Source organism: Chrysemys picta, chromosome 4 (assembly GCF_011386835.1).
Source record: "Chrysemys picta bellii isolate R12L10 chromosome 4, ASM1138683v2, whole genome shotgun sequence".
NCBI lineage: Eukaryota > Metazoa > Chordata > Testudines > Emydidae > Chrysemys > Chrysemys picta.
In genome coordinates, this window is record NC_088794.1 from 7,022,346 (window position 1) to 7,040,022 (window position 17,677).

The 17,677-nt window shown below is 50.0% G+C and overlaps 1 protein-coding gene across 3 annotated transcripts; it reads left to right on the forward strand.

Annotated features, from left to right (window-relative positions):
• The first annotated feature begins 17 nt into the window (after positions 1-17).
• On the forward strand, positions 18-15,126 carry LOC103306830 (apoptosis-associated speck-like protein containing a CARD). 3 transcript variants are annotated; one of them, XM_065594439.1, is made up of 4 exons: positions 18-156; positions 10,710-11,034; positions 13,694-13,945; positions 14,855-15,126. In XM_065594439.1, the coding sequence occupies exons 2-4, from the start codon at positions 10,752-10,754 to the stop codon at positions 15,109-15,111; spliced, it is 792 nt and encodes a 263-aa protein (XP_065450511.1). In that variant the 5' UTR covers positions 18-156; positions 10,710-10,751; the 3' UTR covers positions 15,112-15,126. The 3 variants fall into 3 exon arrangements, with proteins under 3 accessions (XP_065450511.1, XP_065450513.1, XP_065450512.1); XM_065594441.1 differs by having other exon boundaries at positions 24-156; positions 10,707-11,034; XM_065594440.1 differs by lacking the exon at positions 18-156 and adding an exon at positions 9,189-9,312.
• Positions 15,127-17,677: the final 2,551 nt, after the last annotated feature.

The window sequence follows — 17,677 nt, forward strand, 5'->3', positions numbered from 1 at the left end:
TTCCCCTGGGAGAGGAGACCCAGAGCAAGGGGCACCGGGGTCCTAGGAGGGACACGGGGGCCAGCAGCGGCAAGGCGGATCACCGGCCTGCAGAGGGCGCTCCAGAGGCTGGATTGAGCTGATTCCCCAGGGTAACCAGCAGGAGGTGCCGCAGGGGTGAGTGTGATCCCTTACAGGGGGTCAGATTTTACATTATATTTGAAGCCCCCGTCTGTTTCTCCAAATTTTGGTTTACAGCTGGTGGATATAACGATATCCAAATAGCTTTAACTGCTTTATCAATAGCAACCATTCACACTGGCCACATTTTTAACAGTACTTAAAGATATTATTCACACAGATTCATGATTAAAGAACCAAATCTGTGACGTACCTTAATACACCTACAATGGGATAACTCTTTGTGATATGACTTTATTCCACTCTTTCTGTTATCTTTCCATATACTATGGGCTCACTAAGTATATGTAATAAAGTTATTACCTGACTCTTTCATTAAAATAACTGCTATTTTTCTTCTAAACATACTTAGAGCCTCTTGTGTGATTTCTCTAGTACTGATGTCTTTATACTATAAATATATTTCTGCAAACTAATAACACTTCTGTAGCAAGGAGGCATGGCCCCACCCAGATGCGGATGAGGAGGGAATGTCGTAAGCCACCAGGTGGGCGGAGCCAAGAGGGTCATGCCCCGCATGCTGGAAGCAGATGGGGGGAACGGGAAGGGGAAATATAAAAATCTGGCCCAGCAGCTCAGTTGGGAGAGAGCAACCGGAGGAGACAGACACTTCTTCCCTGCTGCTGGAGTGGAGCACCCAGGAGAATCACTGTTGCCCCAGGCACAAGGGTGAGATTCCAGGGAGCCCTGATGCTCTTAACGTGGAGGAACCGCTACTGCTACCCTTGGAATGTACCCTGGGAGACTTAGGATGGCCCCTGGCCACAGGGGCACCTCGGGGAGAGTAGGAAGCAGCTCAGAAGAACCAGGCAATGGTCTGGTGGAGAGCGAATGTATAATTATTGTTCTTTGCAATGTAAATGTAAAATTTGCATTTAAAATGTAAATGACATATTGCAGGATTTAGTTTTATTCCAGTATAGACCCAACTGGCAATGATTTTTGTCATCCCAGGCTCAGGGCCATTGTCGTTTTGACTATTCCTTGATGTCCACCCCATGGACTGTCATGATAGTTTCAAAGAGTTGTAGGGCTTGTTTCATGGTGTGCATGACGACCTTTCTTCCTCTGGCAGAATGGAACAGTGTCCCCTCTGATAATCAGAGAAGATGGGGATGTGATGCTGACATCATCTGCTGCACTTAAGCCATGATCAGATATTTTCAAAGTCATAGATTCATTATAAGGCATGTTCATATAAATGATATCTGAATGCAGAATGGGTCATCCTGCCTTTGGTAAGGCGGGGTGGGGTCAATATCTGACTATAAGTAGATGTTGGGGGGAAAAAAAATAAACTAAAAGTAATCGCTCAGTGAACATAAATGGACTGTTGATTGTAGGATACCCTGGACAAAGTACTTGGGAAATACAGATAAATGTTAGGCTTTTTTGGTAATATTTACATTTCATGCGCTTTTGTCAGGTAACTGAGAAATACTTTGTTACAGTACCTACATATGTAGGCAAAGGAGATTTTCTTGGAAATGTGAAGAAAACTGTGATCCTAATCCTGGTCCCAGAGAAGGTAAATTTAACACTTCAAATAATCCCCGTGTTGGAGGATCAGGACCATCATGTCATGCTGAAGATTCCGTTGCGTGTCTTTATTACACGAGAAAAAGCATCGCTTTCCTTCCAAAGAAAAGTTTGCAGCAAATCGACCCAGGTTAAGTCTGCCTGCTTTATTCGTTCCTTCAGGAGATGTGTTACGCCTCTTATTTGTGCCTTTAAGAACCGAGCCCTGGGAAGCTCATGCTGAGAGGTACTGTCTGAGGGGAAACAAAAAAAGCTGCTCCATCCCCTCCCATTTTCGCAACCACGGGTGTCTCAGTCCACCGGGGTAACTCTTACCCCCTCTGCCCCTGCCTGTGCCAGGGTTTTGCCCTCTGTCACCCTCTGCAGTACTTCACCCCGGGCTTAACCCTGGCTCTTCCCCCGCCCCCCATCCCTGATTTTGCCCCTCAGCCCCTATCCCAACCCAGCATCCAGCTTGACACCCCCCTCCCTCCCTCCCCCTGGCCAGTGAATTCCCACCCCCTGCTCAGACCCTGGCCACCCCCCACCTCCGATTTGCTCCCTTTGCCCTCTTTTAACCCCTGTAAAACACAGTCTGCGGAGTCTCATGCCAAGTGATGGGAGGGTGAAGGTAGGATTACCATAGGTCCGGATTTTCCCAGACATGTCCGGCTTTTTGGCCTTCAAATCCCCATCTGGGGGGAATTGCCAAAAAGCCAAACATGTCTGGGAAAATACTCCCAGCTTTGCCGGCATCCCTGCCCCAGTCCCCGGCTTACCTTAGAGCGGCTCCGGCAGGCTGCGCGCTGCAGGCAGATTCCCCCGCGGCGGCCGTGCTGATGCTCCCCCCAGACACCTCAGCTCTGTGTAGCTGAAGAGCCGAGCTGCCCGAGCGCTACCGGCTTCACGGTTTGCCGGGCAGCCCCCAGACCTCCAGACCCTGCGCCCCAGCCGGGCGCTTCCCCAGCGCAGCCAGAGCCCGGGAGCGGAAGTGCCCGGCCAGGGGCGCAGGGTCTGGAGGCATGCATTCTGTTGTTTTTCTGAAAATGTTTGAAGAAAATGACATAGCTTACTGTGGAGATTGCTTCCATCTGTAGCAACACGGTTCAGTGAAAATATTTCCAGTAATTATTCAGTATTTTGACTGGAAGAATGGCGGTTTGCAGTCAAAATTGATTGAGGTCCAGAACACACCTAATGAGACTGCTGACATGATTGCTCATTACGTAAAAGAAATGCTTGAAGAAAATGGTTTGTTCGAGAAGTGTATTGCATTTACAGGTGACAACTGCAGTACAATGTTTGGAGGTCTCCGGCGTGATGAAGATGGACAAAATGTATTTGCAAACTTAAAGAAGTTGTTGCAGAAGAGAACATTAATTGGTGTGGGTTGCCTAGCACACATTTTGATCAACTGTGTTCACCATGCAGCAGAAAGAATGAACATTGACATTGAGAACATTATTTTTAAAATTTACCAGTACTTTCATATCTACACTGTCCGAACTGAGTGGCTGAAGGAGCACTGTGAGTTTGTTGATGTTGAATACAGAAAGCTGCTTTCTCATAGCAAGACACGGCGGCTGTCATTATTTCTAGGCATTACAAGGCTGATACAGATGTTTCCAGCCTTGAAGTCCATTCTTTCTGTCACAGGACAAACCACCCATAGTGCTTAAGACATTTTCTGAGTATGAATTAAGTGAGATTTACCTGTGGCACATGCATTCACTCATGAGTGTATTCCAAACTTACATCCAAGAAATCGAAAGGGAAAGCAATTCTGTTGTGGAAGTGCTGAAAAGTTTGAACTCGGTTCACACTATCCTTCTTGAACGCAAGCCTCACAACTTTATGTCCCTGAAAGTTAAGGGACTACTGGCACAAAAGCGCATGGAAGGAATTGATGAAGAGTGTGACAAATTCTGTGCTGAAGTAAATAATATGTACAGCAGATGCTTAGAATATTTGGAGATGTGGCTTAGATTCCTGGAAGACTTCTCTTGTTTCAGGTGGATTACCCTGAGTGAGACACTGAATTGGAGTGATGTGGAACCTTGTATCAAGTACCTGACCGATAAGGGGGTGCAAATTGATGACGAGAAGTGTTTTGATCAGTTCAGCAAACTGAAGAAGTTTACAGAAAGTTGCAACTGTGATGAAGAGTTCAGTAATTTGCTAGCACACCAGAAGTGGACCAAATATTTTGAGAAATCCAAAAACATTGAGTGTCATTCAGAACTGTTAAAGATTGCACAGTTCTTCTTTGCTATTCCTTCTCACAATGCAAATGTAGAGCGAATTTTTTTCACTGATGCAAAGCCAGTGGACAAAGGAAAGGACCAACTTGAATGTTGAGTCGTTGTACAAGTAGAATTCCTTTCAGTACAACTTCAGACAGACTTCTTGTAGAAACTTTCATGCCTTCTTAAAGAGCAATCAACCACTGCTGAGAAAAATGCGATCTGCAGAGACGTATGCGTGGGCACATGAGGAGAAAGAAAACTGAAGAACTGGTGCAAGGAAAGGACTCACTAGATATAAAGAATTACGTCCAAGAGGAATTTTGAAATAGCTCAAAATGTCCGGGATTTTACTGGGCGGGGAGGAGAACTGGGTGCTCCAAGGCATCTGGGGAGCTGGGAAACAGAACAGTGTGAGCTGCGTGTCCTGACCGCTCCCGAAAACTGAGCGCCGGGGCAGATCCTCCACTGGTGTAAACTGAGCAGCTTCATTAAAGTCATGGGAGTCTACACTAGTGGAGTGCTTGTTTCTAGAATTGGTGCATCTGTTTGCGTGGCTGGGAGGGAGGAGGGGAGGAGAATGTGATTTCTTCCTGGAGCTCTAGGAGAAAACCGAGTTAATAAGACATATGCACCTTTAGACATACTACTGATTTATATAAAAACTAACAATATGTTCCACCTTCCAAGAACAATTTTTAACCATTTGATTCTGGGAAACTTTCCCAGGAGAGTGCATTAGCCACTTTGTTAGAAGCCCCTGAAATGTGTTGTATTTCAAAATCAAAATCTTGGAGAGCTAAACTCCACCGAAGAAGTGTTTTGTTATTTCCCCTTGGCAGTATGAAGCCACTGTAGCGCAGCATGGTCTGTTTGAAGTTGGAAACGCTGTCCCCAAACATATGGGCGTAGCTTTTCCAGCGCGTACACAATGGCGTAGCATTCCTTTTCGCTGATTGACCAGTGGCTTTCCCTCTCAGACAGTTTCTTGCTGAGAAACACGACAGGATGGAATTCTTGATCCGATCCTTCCTGCATTAAAACTGCTCCCACGCTCCGCTCGGACGCATCTGTGGTTACTAGGAATGGTTTGTCAAAGTCTGGGGCCCTTAGCACAGGGTCAAACATGAGTGTCGCCTTAAGCTGGTTAAGGGCCTTTTGACACTCATCAGTCCACTGAACTGCATTTGGCTGTTTCTTTCTGGTTAGGTCTGTCAGCGGGGCGGCGATTTGGCTGTAGTGGGGTACAAATCGCCTATAATATCCAGCCAAGCCTAAGAAGGATTGGACCTGTTTCTTTGACTTTGGAACCGGCCACTTTTGGATAGCATCCACTTTGGCCTGTAGGGGATTTATAGTTCCTTGACCCACCTGGTGCCCCAGGTACGTCACTCTGTTTTGGCCTATTTGACACTTTTTAGCCTTAACAGTTAGTCCTGCCTGCTGGATGCACTCGAAGACTTTTTCCAGGTGTTCTGTCCATGAATCAGAAAAAATGGCCACATCATCAAGGTAGGCAACTGCAGATTCTCCCAATCCCGCTAGGAGACCATCTACAAGTCTTTGGAAGGTGGCGGGTGCATTTCACAACCCAAAAGGGAGTACATTGAATTCATACACCCCTGCCTGGGTGACGAAGGCTGACCTTTCCTTAGCGGGTTCATCTAGTGGTACTTGCCAGTACCCTTTGGTTAAGTCTAAAGTAGAGATGAATTCGGCATGTCCCAATTTCTCAAATAGCTCATCTGTGCGTGGCATTGGATAGTTGTCAGGACGAGTTACAGCATTTAACTTACGGTAGTCCACGCAAAAGTGTATTTCCCCATCTGGTTTGGGAACTAGAACCACTGGAGATGCCCATGCACTGTTAGAGGGGCGGATTATACCCATCTGTAGCATGTCCTGGATCTCCCTTTGTATAGCAGTTTGGGCATGAGGTGACTCCCAGTAGGGTGGGATTCTAATTGGGTGAGTATTATATGTGTCAATGGAGTGGTATGTCCGTCCTGGAGTGGCTGAGAAAATTGGTGCAAAGCTTGTGCACAGCTCCTTGATCTGCTGTCGCTGCAGACGTCCAAGGGTTGCGGAGAGGTTCACCTCTTCCACGCCACCATCACTTTTTCCTTTGTAGTAGACACCTTCAGGCCACTCCGCGTCATCTGATTCCTGGGCTGTAAACTGGCAAACGTTTAATTCTCTGGAATAAAAGGGCTTAAGAGAATTAACATGGTATACCTTAGGCTTTATGCTGGAGATGGGGGAGGCTATGAGATAGTTAACAGCTCTTAGGCGCTCCTGGACCGTGAATGGTCCTTCCCACGACACTTCCATTTTATGGGCCTGGAGCGCCTTTAAGACCAAGACTTGGTCTCCTACTTTGAAGGACCGTTCTCTGGAATGTTTATCATACCAGGCCTTTTGCTCTTCCTGAGCATCCTTTACGTTTTCTTTAGCAAGAGCTAAAGAGTGTCGGAGGGTGCTTTGTAGGTTGCTTACAAAGTCTAGAATGTTAGTTCCTGGAGAAGGCGTAAACCCCTCCCATTACTGCTTCACCAACTGTAATGGCCCCTTAACCTCGCAGCCATACACAAGTTCAAATGGTGAAAACCCTAAACTGGGATGTGGTACAGCCCTGTAGGCAAAAAAGCAACTGCTGCAACACTAGGTCCCAATCATTGGCGTGTTCATTTACGAATTTACGTATCATGGCCCTCAATGTTCCATTAAACCTCTCCACCAGTCCATTGGTTTGATGGTGGTAAGGGGTGGCAACCAAGTGATTCACCCCATGAGCTTCCCACAGGTTTTTTATGGTCCCTGTCAGGAAATTAGTTCCTGAATCTGTAAGGATGTCGGAGGGCCAACTTACCCTCGCAAAAATGTCTGCTAATGCCTGGCACACACTTTTAGCCCTGGTGTTGCTTAAGGGTACTGCTTCCGGCCATCGGGTAGCAAAATCCATGAAAGTCAGTATGTACTGCTTTCCTCTGGGTGTCTTTTTTGGGAAAGGACCCAGAATATCCACAGCTACTCGCTGAAATGGGACCTCAATTATAGGTAGTGGCTAGAGAGGGGCTTTAACCTGGTCTTGGGGCTTTCCCACTCATTGGCACACCTCACAAGACCGGACATAATTAGCAACGTCCTTGCCCATTCCCTCCCAGTGGAAGGACTTCCCCAACTGGTCTTTGGTTCTGTTCACCCCAGAATGGCCACTGGGATGATCATGGGCTAAGCTCAAGAGCTTTACCCGATACTTAGTGGGAACTACCAACTGTCTTTGAGGATGCCAGTCTTCCTGGTGCCCACCAGAAAGAGTCTCCTTGTATAAAAGTCCTTGTTCTACCACAAACCGGGATCGGTTAGAAGAGCTGAGAGGCGGTGGGGTGCTCCGTGCCACCGCCCAAGTTTTCTAAAGGCTGTCATCTGCTTCCTGCTCGGCCTGGAACTGTTCCCTTGATGCTGGAGACATCAGTTCCTCCTTGGACTGTGGACTGGGGCTTGGTCCCTCTGGAAGCGATGCAGGTGCTGGGGCTGTTTCCATTGACTGTGAACCGCTCTCCGCTGGTGCACTATGTTGTATTTCAAGCTCTGGCTGAGCCTCTTGGGTAGGGTTATCTGCTGCTCCGCCAGGTCAGGCTCGCTGGTGCCCTCTGGCGTTGGAGTTGTAGACGGGTTTGCAAGCGCTGGACTCAGTGCTGGCAATGGTTCTGGTGCTGGTTGCGTTGCCAGTTCCAGTTCTGGGACTGGCTTTGGCTGGGTCTCTGGGATTGGATCCACTACGGCTGTTGCAGTCGTTGGCAGGGGATCCGATTCCACCACCTTTGTTTGGGTCTCTGGTAACACAGATGGGGCCCTGGTGGACGGCTCAGGAACAGGGATGGGGGTGAAAGCTTGCTTAGCCTGGCTGCGGGTGACTATTCCCACCCTCTTGGCTAGCTTCACATGGTTGGCCAAGTCTTCCCCCAGCAGCATGGGAATGGGATAATTGTCATAGACTGCAAAAGTCCACATTCCTGACCAGCCCTTGTACTGAACATGCAACTTGGCTGTAGGCAAGGTTACAGACTGTGACATGAAGGGTTGAATTGTCACTGGAACCTCCAGGTTGATGAGTTTGGGGTCCACTAGGGATTGGTGGATAGTTGACACTTGTGCCCCAGTGTCCCTCCAAGTGATAACCTTCTTTCCGCCCACTCTCAAGGTTTCCCTTCGCTCCAAGGGTCAGAGAGGCATCTGGGTCTGGGGATCTTTGGTGTGATTGTGGTGTAATGAACTGTAATCGGTTGGGCTTCTTGGGGCAGTGAGTCTTTATATGTCCCAGTTCATTACATTTAAAACATCACCCTGCTAAGGTATCACCGGGGCGATGTTGGTTGGTGGAGACTGGTGTGGTGGGGTGAGAAGGCGTCTGGGGTTTCCCTTGGGATGTGGGTGGGGCCTTGGGTTGTCCTCGGTGGTAAGGTTTTGTTTCGGCTTGTCCCTTCTGGTATTCGCTCCAACTGCTACTATTTTTTTTTCTTTTCTGCCACCTCCACCCATTTGGCTCCAATCTCCCCCGCCTCGGTTACAGTTTTGGGCTCCCATCTAGGGTGTACCTTTCTAGTTCCTCAGGAACACCGCCTAAAAACTGCTCCATTTTTACTAGGGAAACCAGATCTTCCAGAGATTTAACATTTGCTCCTGATACCCAGGCATCACAATTTTTGTCAATGTGGTAGGCATGACGGGTAAATGACACGTCTGGCTTCCACCTTAGGGCCCTGAACCATCGACGGGCATGCTCAGGTGTTAGCCCCATTCTGATTCTGGCCTTGTTTTTAAAAAGTTCATAACTGTTCATGTGTTCCTTAGGCATTTCAGCCGCCACCTCTGCTAAGGGTCCACTGAGCTGCGGCCTCAGCTCTACCATGTACTGGTCTGTAGTGATGCTGTATCCAAGGCAGGCCCTTTCAAAATTTTCCAAGAAGCCTCAGTATCATCGCCTGCCTTGTAGGTGGGGAATTTTCTGGGATGGGAAGTGGTACCTGGACAGGGGTTGTTAGGGTTGGCTGGTATATCTGGCCTAGCCCGTGCTAATTCCAGTTCATGCTTCCTCTCTCTTTCCCTCTCCTCCATCTCTTTTTGTTTTTCCTCCATAGCTCTTTTGTGGGCCTCCTCTTTGGCTTTCTCTCTGCTCCATAGCTTTCTCATCAGCTTCTTTCTCGAGTTTTTTTAATTGAAGTAGTCGCTGATGTTTTTTTTTCATTTTCTTCTGCTTCTAGTTTGTTAGCTAGATCACTGGTAGTCATTTTCCTGTTTTCTTGTGCTGGGCCACACCCCTCTGCAGTTGACTGAAACTGGGATGCATTCAGCTCAGGCTGCTGCGGAGGTAACAGAGACTTTCTAACTAGCTATCCCCGAGTAGAAAGAAAAACAATTCAGCTTGTAAATTCCTTTTACCAGCTGTTTGCTCACTGATTGAACCCTTCTCTTAACAAAGACCCTTGTTAAGTTTTTTTTAACACCTCTGCCTTCAGGCAAGGAGAGATAAGATATGCATCTACCTTCAGCTCTGCTTTCCAAGCAGCTAGCAAGGAGAGAAAAAAAAATCTTACTGGCTTTTGGTTTAAAATGATCCCACCGCTCTGCCACCATGTCAAGGCTGTATCCCCACTTTGAACTTTAGGGTACAAATGTGGGGGCCTGCATGAAAACTTCTAAGCTTAACTACCAGCTTAGATCTGGTTCGCTGCCATCACTCCCAATGTGCTAATTCCCTTCCCTGGGTAGCCTTGAGAGACTCTTCACCAATTCCCTGGTGAATACAGATCCAACCCCTTGGATCTTAAAACAAGGAGAAATTAACCATCCCCCCTCCTTCCTCCCACGAACTCCTGGTGGATCAAGACCCAACCCCCTTTGATTTTCCTTTTTTTTTTTTTTTTTTAGATCCATCAGGTTCTTAAAAAGAAAGCTTTTAATTAAAGAAAAAGGTAAAAATCCTCTCTGTAAAATCAGGATGGAAAAATAATTTTACAGGGTAATCAAACTTAAAGAGCCCAGAGGAACCCCCTCTAGCCTTAGGTTCAAAGTTACAGTAAACAGAGGTAAACACCCTAGTAAACGGTACATTTACAAGTTGAGAAAACAAAGATAAACTAACATGCCTGGCCTGGCTGTTTACTTACAAGTTTGAAATAGGAGAGACTTGTTCAGAAAGATGCGGAGAGCCTGGATTGATGTCTGGTCCCTCTTAGTCCCAAGAGCGAACAACCCCCAAAACAAAGAGCACAAACAAAAGCATTTCCCCCCCCCACCCCCAAGATTTGAAAGTATCTTGTCCCCTTATTGGTCCTTTGGGTCAGGTGTCAGCCAGGTTACCTGAGCTTCTTAACCCTTTACAGGGAAAAGGATTTTGGAGTCTCTGGCCAGGAGGGATTTTATAGTACTGTGCACAGGAGAGCTGTTGCCCTTCCCTTTATAGTTATGACAGGGGCGCTCGGGGGAGGGGGCGGAGTTGGGGTGGGGCCGGGGCCCTGTGGAATATCCTCTTTTTTCAATGTTCAAATATGGTAACCCTAGTGAAGGGCAGTGGCTTTAGCAGATGTTAGCCTGCTCAGCTCGTGTGCAGGCCGGGTGCACCCTAAGTAGCAAATTCTTGCAGTTTGCAGCTGTTGCTGGGCATGCCTAGACCACTCCAGCAAACCGGGAGGGGAGCTGAGCAATGAGTAATTTCCTGCTGCTGGTTCCTGCCTCAGGTGCAACAGCCCTTCTCTGTCTCAGCAGTTCCTGTCTCTTTGATGAACCATCCCAAGTGGTGCTGGCAGCATGGAGACGGCCGAGAGAGAACTGCTGGAGACCCTGGAAGAACTGGGAGAAAGGGAGCTGCAGAGATTCAAGGACAAACTGAGTGAAATCCAGCCGAAGGAGGGATACCAACAGCTCCCCTCTGGGAGCCTAAGAAATGCGGCTCCTCCAGCCCTCACGGACCTGCTCCTCCTCTTCTATGGGACGGACTATGGGGCGGAGGTGGCTGCGGAGGCGCTGAGAGCTATTGACCAGGGAGCCCTAGCAGAGAGAATTGAGAGACTCATTGATGCACTGGAACGTGGTAAGGAATGAGCCAGGGAGACTCCTGCAGCCTCCCTGTTGGCGGTGGGATCCTAGCTAGAGCTGTTTGCGGTGCTGTTGTCACCCTGTTGGTGCCAGGGCATTAGAGACACAAGGGTGGGGGTCAGGTAATATCTTTTATTGCACCAACTTCTGTTGATGAGAGAGACCAGCCTGTGAGCTGCATGGAGCTCTGCGGAGCTTGAAAGCTGGTCTCACTTAGTTGGCAGCAGCATTTGGTCCAATAAAAGATCTTAACTCACCCACCTTGTGTCTGTCATTAGCTAGAGCAATGGTGCACAAACTGTGTGTGTGTGGGGGGGGGGGGGGGGGCGGGACGCCCTCTCAGCAAAAGAGGTTCTGGGGGAGGGAGGGCACAAAGAAACTGGGATCCCGTGGGTCCCACAGGACCTGCTGCCAGATGGTCAAGGAACTCACCTGAGTCAGGCAGAGCAGGGACTTGAACATGAGCCTCCCCCTTCCCAGGTGAGTGCCCTGACCATCTGGCTGTTGGCCACTCTGGGATGGGTTGCTCTCTCGCCCCGCTCTGCGCGCATCCCACCCCGGTTTGTGCTGAAATCCCTCGAAACGTCTCAGTTCTTCGAGTGCTTGCTCATATCGATTCCAGTTAGGTGTGTGCGCGCCACGTGCACGATCGTCGGAGAAGTTTTTTACCCTAGCAACACCTGGTGGGTCGGCCGTGGAGCCCCCTGGAGTGGCGCCTTCATGGCGCTGAATATATACCGCAGCCGACCCAGCGCCCCCTCAGTTCCTTCTTACCGCCCGTGACGGTCGTTGGAACTGTGGAGCGTGGCATAGCTGTTCTCCACTCTCCTAGCTTACCCGTTGTTTATTGTAGATAGTTGTTAGTTGTGTTCTTTAGATTAGTTGTGGTTAATACTTATAAATAGTTTCATAAGTTAGTGGGGGTTAAGGAGGCTATTATTCCCCCCCCTTTTCCCTCCCAGGCGCACAGCCGGGCTCATGCCCAAGGCTCCCGGTTTCAAGCCGTGCGCAACATGTGCTAGGCCTATGCCAACGGGAGACCGCCATGACTCTTGTCTGAAGCGCTTAGGGAAGTCTCACCAAACGGACAAGTGCAGGATTTGCAAGGCTTTCAGGCCAAGGACGAAAAAGGAGCGGGACTTCAGACTTAAGCAGCTCCTCATGGAGGCAGCACTTAGCCCGGATCCTCCTTCGGCGCGCCAGGTTCTGGCACCGAGCGCCTCGGTGCGTAGCGCCCCAGCGGCACCGTCCGGTACTGCACCGCGGGCAGACGCGGGGAAGGCACCTCGGCACTGTCCTCCCTCGGCACCGCGTCCACCTCAAGCCCCTGGGCGCCGGTCCCTGTCTCCGGGACATAAAAGGCCCCGTAAGACTCAGGACGCTGCTGTCCTTCAGGCACCGGCTCCCCCTGCGGGGGTAGAGCCGCGCCCGGCTCCCGATCGCCAGAGGGTGCAAGGACCATCAGCGCCGTTGACTCCTCCACTGGGTGTGGAGCCGTCGAGCTGCACAGCGCTGCACTTGCTGCGCTCAGGGGTGTGACCCCCCCCTCCCCCGAGCGCAGCGAGTACAGCGCTGTAAAGCGCCAGTGTAATCAGCGTTGCACGCTCGCTCGCAGCACTGCAAGCTATTCCCCTCGGAGAGGTGGAGTACTCGCAGCGCTGCAAGAGAGCTCTCCCAGCGCTGGCGGCGCGACTACACTCGCGCTTCATAGCGCTGCCGAGGCAGCACTGTGAATCCGCGAGTGTAGCCAAGGCCTTAGTATCTCAGCACTCTCTCCCCATCCCCAGTAATGAATCCCTCATTCCCAGCCCTTTGTTCCCATCCATCTCAAACTCTGTCTCTCCCAACCTTGATCTGTCCCTCTCCCTGCACTCACCCCTCTATCCCCATCTATCCACCCTACCAAATACCTACACACCACATGCTCGATTTCCCCCCCCCCCCCACAGTCCTACCGCCCTCCTCAACCAAATGCCCCACACATCTCACCCCAACACAGACAGTGTTCCCAGCATGTCCCTTTATGTGGTCAGGAGCTGGGGGAGTAACAGAACTCCTCAAAGCAAGATCCATCCCCAAACCCTGCTCAGCTCTCTAGCTAAACAGCAACAAAAGCAACCAAAAAAAAGTGAGGGTGGGGATGGTCCAGGAACCAGAGGGGTCATGTTTGCACTGGAAGCTGGATTGGGGCACACAGTGCAACAAGGATCCACGGGGGACTTCCCTCACTCTTGAAAGACCCCCTTAAAAGTATGCGTGTCTGCCTAATTGTGTGTGTGTTTGTGTGTATATGTGTCTCCTCTCTGCTTTGTGCCCACCCACCAGGAGGAGGTAGCGTTGCAGCCTCTGGTCTTCCTCCTCCCCTGCAGGATCTGATCCCTGCCACATCCCAAGAGCCAGCACCAGCAGTGGGGGGGAGGGGAACAGACAATGGTTTGGTCCAGGTGAGCACTAAGTGGGGATTCACTACAGGAGGAGGACGCTTTAGAGGAAAAAATCTTTTAATTGTTTCCTCCCCAGCCACAGAGGAGGCAGAGTTGGGGGGAAGGGGTGATAAGTTGGGAGGACGTGACTACCCCACCCATCGCCCTGTGCCACGTAACACACGTTCCCTAAAATCATTACTTCAGGATTTATTTTTAATTACTCCTCAGAGAAACATTATTTTGAGTGGCACCAAAAGCAGGAGAAGGAGCTGAAGCCGCTTAGATATGAGATAACACCTTTCCTGCCTGGGACATGCTTATTGAATGATGAGCAATACCAGAGGATCAGAGCTGAGAAAACCAGCCAGGAGCAGATGCAGAAGCTGTACGAGCTGGTGCCGAGCTGGGATGAATGGCACAAGGACCGGCTCTACCAGGCACTGAAGGAAACAAACAGAGACCTGGTTGAAGAGCTGGAGGGTAAATAAATGATATCAGGGAAATCCGCTTCCCATGCTCCCCATCATGAACCCTGATCCCATCTCGAGGGCGACACTAGATCACCTCTCTGGCTGTTTATCCCTCGCCCATCACTGCAGCATCAGAGCTGGGCACGGATTATTACGCCACCCCCACAACACTGTATAATGTGCAGTGAGCCTGTGGGAGCGTTTGCCCCCTGGGATAAGATTATTTGGTGCTGTCGGGTCCATTCCAGACAGAGCCGGCTTTGGTTGCACAGAGCAGAGCTGGGCTGCACATTCCCCTATTGGCTGGGGCTCAGTTCTGCTCCCCTTCCCATCCATAGGAGCTACACACCCACTCCTGATGGGGGGGATTGGGTCCCCGGGGGTTGCTTTGGCTTGTTATGTAGGTTGGCGTATTTGTAACTTTTAGTTAGATTCTAACACCTCCAGAATATGGGAGGGGTTGGAGTTTGGCTCATGCCAAAACCCCAGATCCAATCTCTTTACCCAAAGAGGGCAAGGGTGTGAATTAAATCAGGCAGCGTTGGGTGGTGTCTAGAGTCTGGTGTGGTTGTATTTACCTTCCCCCTCCTCTCTTCCTGGGACCTCCTACCTTCTTTGTTGGATAAGTGACATTTGCCCCCATCCCTGCTCATGTCTCTTTCAGGGTCTGGATTCCTTGTGGAGAAGAAGCAGGTGAGGGGAGAGAAGGAACTCTTGGTCCCAGAGAGAGGGGCAGGGCCCGCCCGGGGTGGGGAATCACTGAATCACTCTGTGTGTGACCCTGGGGGACAATTCACCCTGGGAGAGGTTTTCAGGGGCAGGGAGGAGGTGGTTTCATGGCCCTGTATGCCCCCCCACTACTCTGTGGAGCACTAAAATCAGCAATTGCCATTGATTTTAATGAAATGTCTCTCTCCAGGGGGACACTTTGTTGACCGGCACCGGGAGCAGCTGATCCAGCAAGTCTCAGAAGTGGACGGAGTCCTGAAGCTACTTCGTGGGCACACGCTAACCCCTGAGCAATACCAGAGCATCAGCACCGGGAGATCCAACGTGGAGAAAATGCAGAAGCTGTACGAGCTGGTGCCGAGCTGGGGGAGGGAGCAAAAGGACCGACTCTACCGGGTACTGTATATAACAAACGGAGCCCTTCTTCTTGAGTCTGCAGGTAGATAACTGTAATATCTTTCCTCAGGGCAGAGTTTTCAAACTATGGGTCACATCCTCCCCCCACTTGGGAGGGCATGGAGGAACATTCAGAGGGGTGAGTGGCAATGCCAGGTGGCTAATGCCAGCCCCCCACTGACTCACCTCAGCGGGGACACCCAGCCTGTGGGTTAGTGTCAACATCCGCCATGACTGCACCGATTTCTGCTCCCGGCCTCCTCGTCCAGCGATGGCCACCCTGAGAACCCAGCGGGGGAGGAGCAGACATTGACCCTGCCGTAGCAGCTGCAGTTACCCTTCTCTACTGGGGAGCCCACCAGGGACTCTGCAAGTGGAAAGTGGCACCACAGGTCTAGTTACACCAGAGCCCCTTGCCGACCCCGGCCCTTCATCACAGCTCCAGGGCACGGAGCCCTGTCCTCTGCTGGAAAGAGCCTGTGCAGGGTAAGCAGATGGGGCTGCGCTCAAGGGCCGGGGACAGCAGGGAACTCTGTTTACAAGAGATATCTGACACCTCCCTCCCCATCTGGAGAGGCCAATTTACCTAGACTGATTTGGCTCTTCTAAACAATTGTTTTCAAGCATTGGTTGAGGACAGATTACCAGTCCCCAGTGCACCATCCTCTATTTCCCCCTCTATTTGCCAATCATTTATCCCCCTTCCTAAGTGCTTGGTGCCACATCACCAGAGGTCACTGGTCTTAAGAACGGTGGAAGTGGAATACACCCTTCAGTTTCTTTCTCTCCCCATTTCTTACCTTCCTTCCCTGTCCCTCTTGGGGCCAGTCTCTTGACTTCATTCTACTGCAGGAAGTGCAAGTTTTCCTTCACGTGGGTGTCATGGTGTCTGGAGTGGCTCAAGACCAAGAGTGCCTACCTCAGGGCAGACTGTGAAAAGGAGAGCAGACACTCCAAACTGGTTGTATGTTCTATGATTAGATCTCACCCATCCAGAACCAAATGTGAACTCCCAAAGTACCACAGTAGTCTTATAACGGAGTCACAGACAGTCCCTTTAGACCCTTCAGTCTGTCTTGCCACCCAGATGTGCTGGACTTTGTGATCAATGGGTCACTTTTGTTCAGCGTGTCCTCGTCTGTCCCTCCACGAATGCAAGTCGATGCCATACCATTTTGTTGCAAGCAGATTCTTTCCATTTCTGGCCAAAGAGTTTTGTCATGGGATCAGCCCAGCGTGTTTTTGGGCTGCCCAGCGGTGACTTGTGGCCTCTGGGGATCCAGTCACTAATGCGGGTTGTCCACCTATTGTCTGGCCTACGGACTACATGACTTGCCCATCTCTGCTTTGCGTCGTACATCGCCTGCACTATATTGGTCACCTCTGTATACCTTCTGATCTCATTCAGTATGTGATCATGGAGCGATATCTTACACATTCGACCCTGGCCCTTCACCACAGCTCCAGGGCACAGAGCCCTGTCCTCTGCTGGAAAGAGCCTGCACAGGACAAGCGAACGAGGCTGCGCTCAAGGGCCGGGAGAGCAGAGAACTGTTCAGCAGTTGTCTGCTCCCCCCATGACCCTGGCCTTTCAGCTCAGCTGTTTGTTTCCCATGTGCACAGGGGCAGGTGAGGGGACAGGCAGGGAACTGAGTGTAGACAGCCGACACGACCCTACCACGGCAGGGTGCAGAAGGCTTCCTCAATTGCCACATGATGAGTACCTGCCCCCAGCAAGTACCAGGAACCCCTCGTGGGTACAGGGCACCTCTCTCTCCTGCCCCTTTAGAAAAAGGGTGGGGAAAGCCTTGCAAGCAACATGAAGCTCCAGAAATTGTGTGAATTTTTTTAAAAGTCATGGACTAGCAAAAAATATGTCAAGAAAAAAAACCACAACTCTTTTTGAAGTTATTACTATTAGAATTGGGAAAGCACCTACAGAGATCAGAGACTGGTCTCTATAAGGCTGGTGGAAATGTCACATTCTAACAATTTTGAATTTTAATGAAGAAGCTGGAGGAGAATTGAACCATTTTTGCGATTTTATTCTCCTGATTTTTGACTGGCTGAATTCAAAATGACTGAAGCAAAAATGTTAAACCTGACTTGTATTGTAGATCTCGCTGAGATCCAGACATCAATCCCAGTTTGAAAAAAAACACCGGCTTCCTTTATAAAGTGCTATGAGATCTACTAAGGAAATATGCTGTATTGCTCTCTCTCATCCATAGGACATTCCGGTCACATGGAAGCTCCTCATGATCAAATTTCCACTGAAGAACTGACATCAGCATCAGGTGAGTGAGCACAATTGCCCAGGGGGTTGAAACGTGCCCCAGTGGAAATTCACCGCAGGATTGGACAAAAACAGCTCCAGGCCTGGGTGTCACAACACTGTTGCTTCAGGGGCTTGGGCTTCTGGACTTTTCCCTAAGGAAGGTGCCACATGGTGCTGGGACTGGATCCATTTTCCCCAGCCTGGATTAGACATGGGCAGTGTCCTGGATTTCACTACCTCTAACTTCTTAAAATACCAGTTTTCAAGCTAATCACCTCCTCCTGTTTGAGTGCAGAGCTAAGGTGATTTGGAGATATCTTGAGAGACCCCACTAAGGTC

Excerpts from the sequence above, each read along its gene's own strand:
- LOC103306830 (XM_065594439.1), top strand. The coding sequence starts at position 10,752 with ATGGAGACGGCCGAGAGAGAACTGCTGGAGACCCTGGAAGAACTGGGA. Across the intron at positions 11,035-13,693 it reads CATTGATGCACTGGAACGTG|AGAAACATTATTTTGAGTGG; the intron begins GTAAGGAATGAG and ends ATTACTCCTCAG. Across the intron at positions 13,946-14,854 it reads CCTGGTTGAAGAGCTGGAGG|GGGGACACTTTGTTGACCGG; the intron begins GTAAATAAATGA and ends GTCTCTCTCCAG.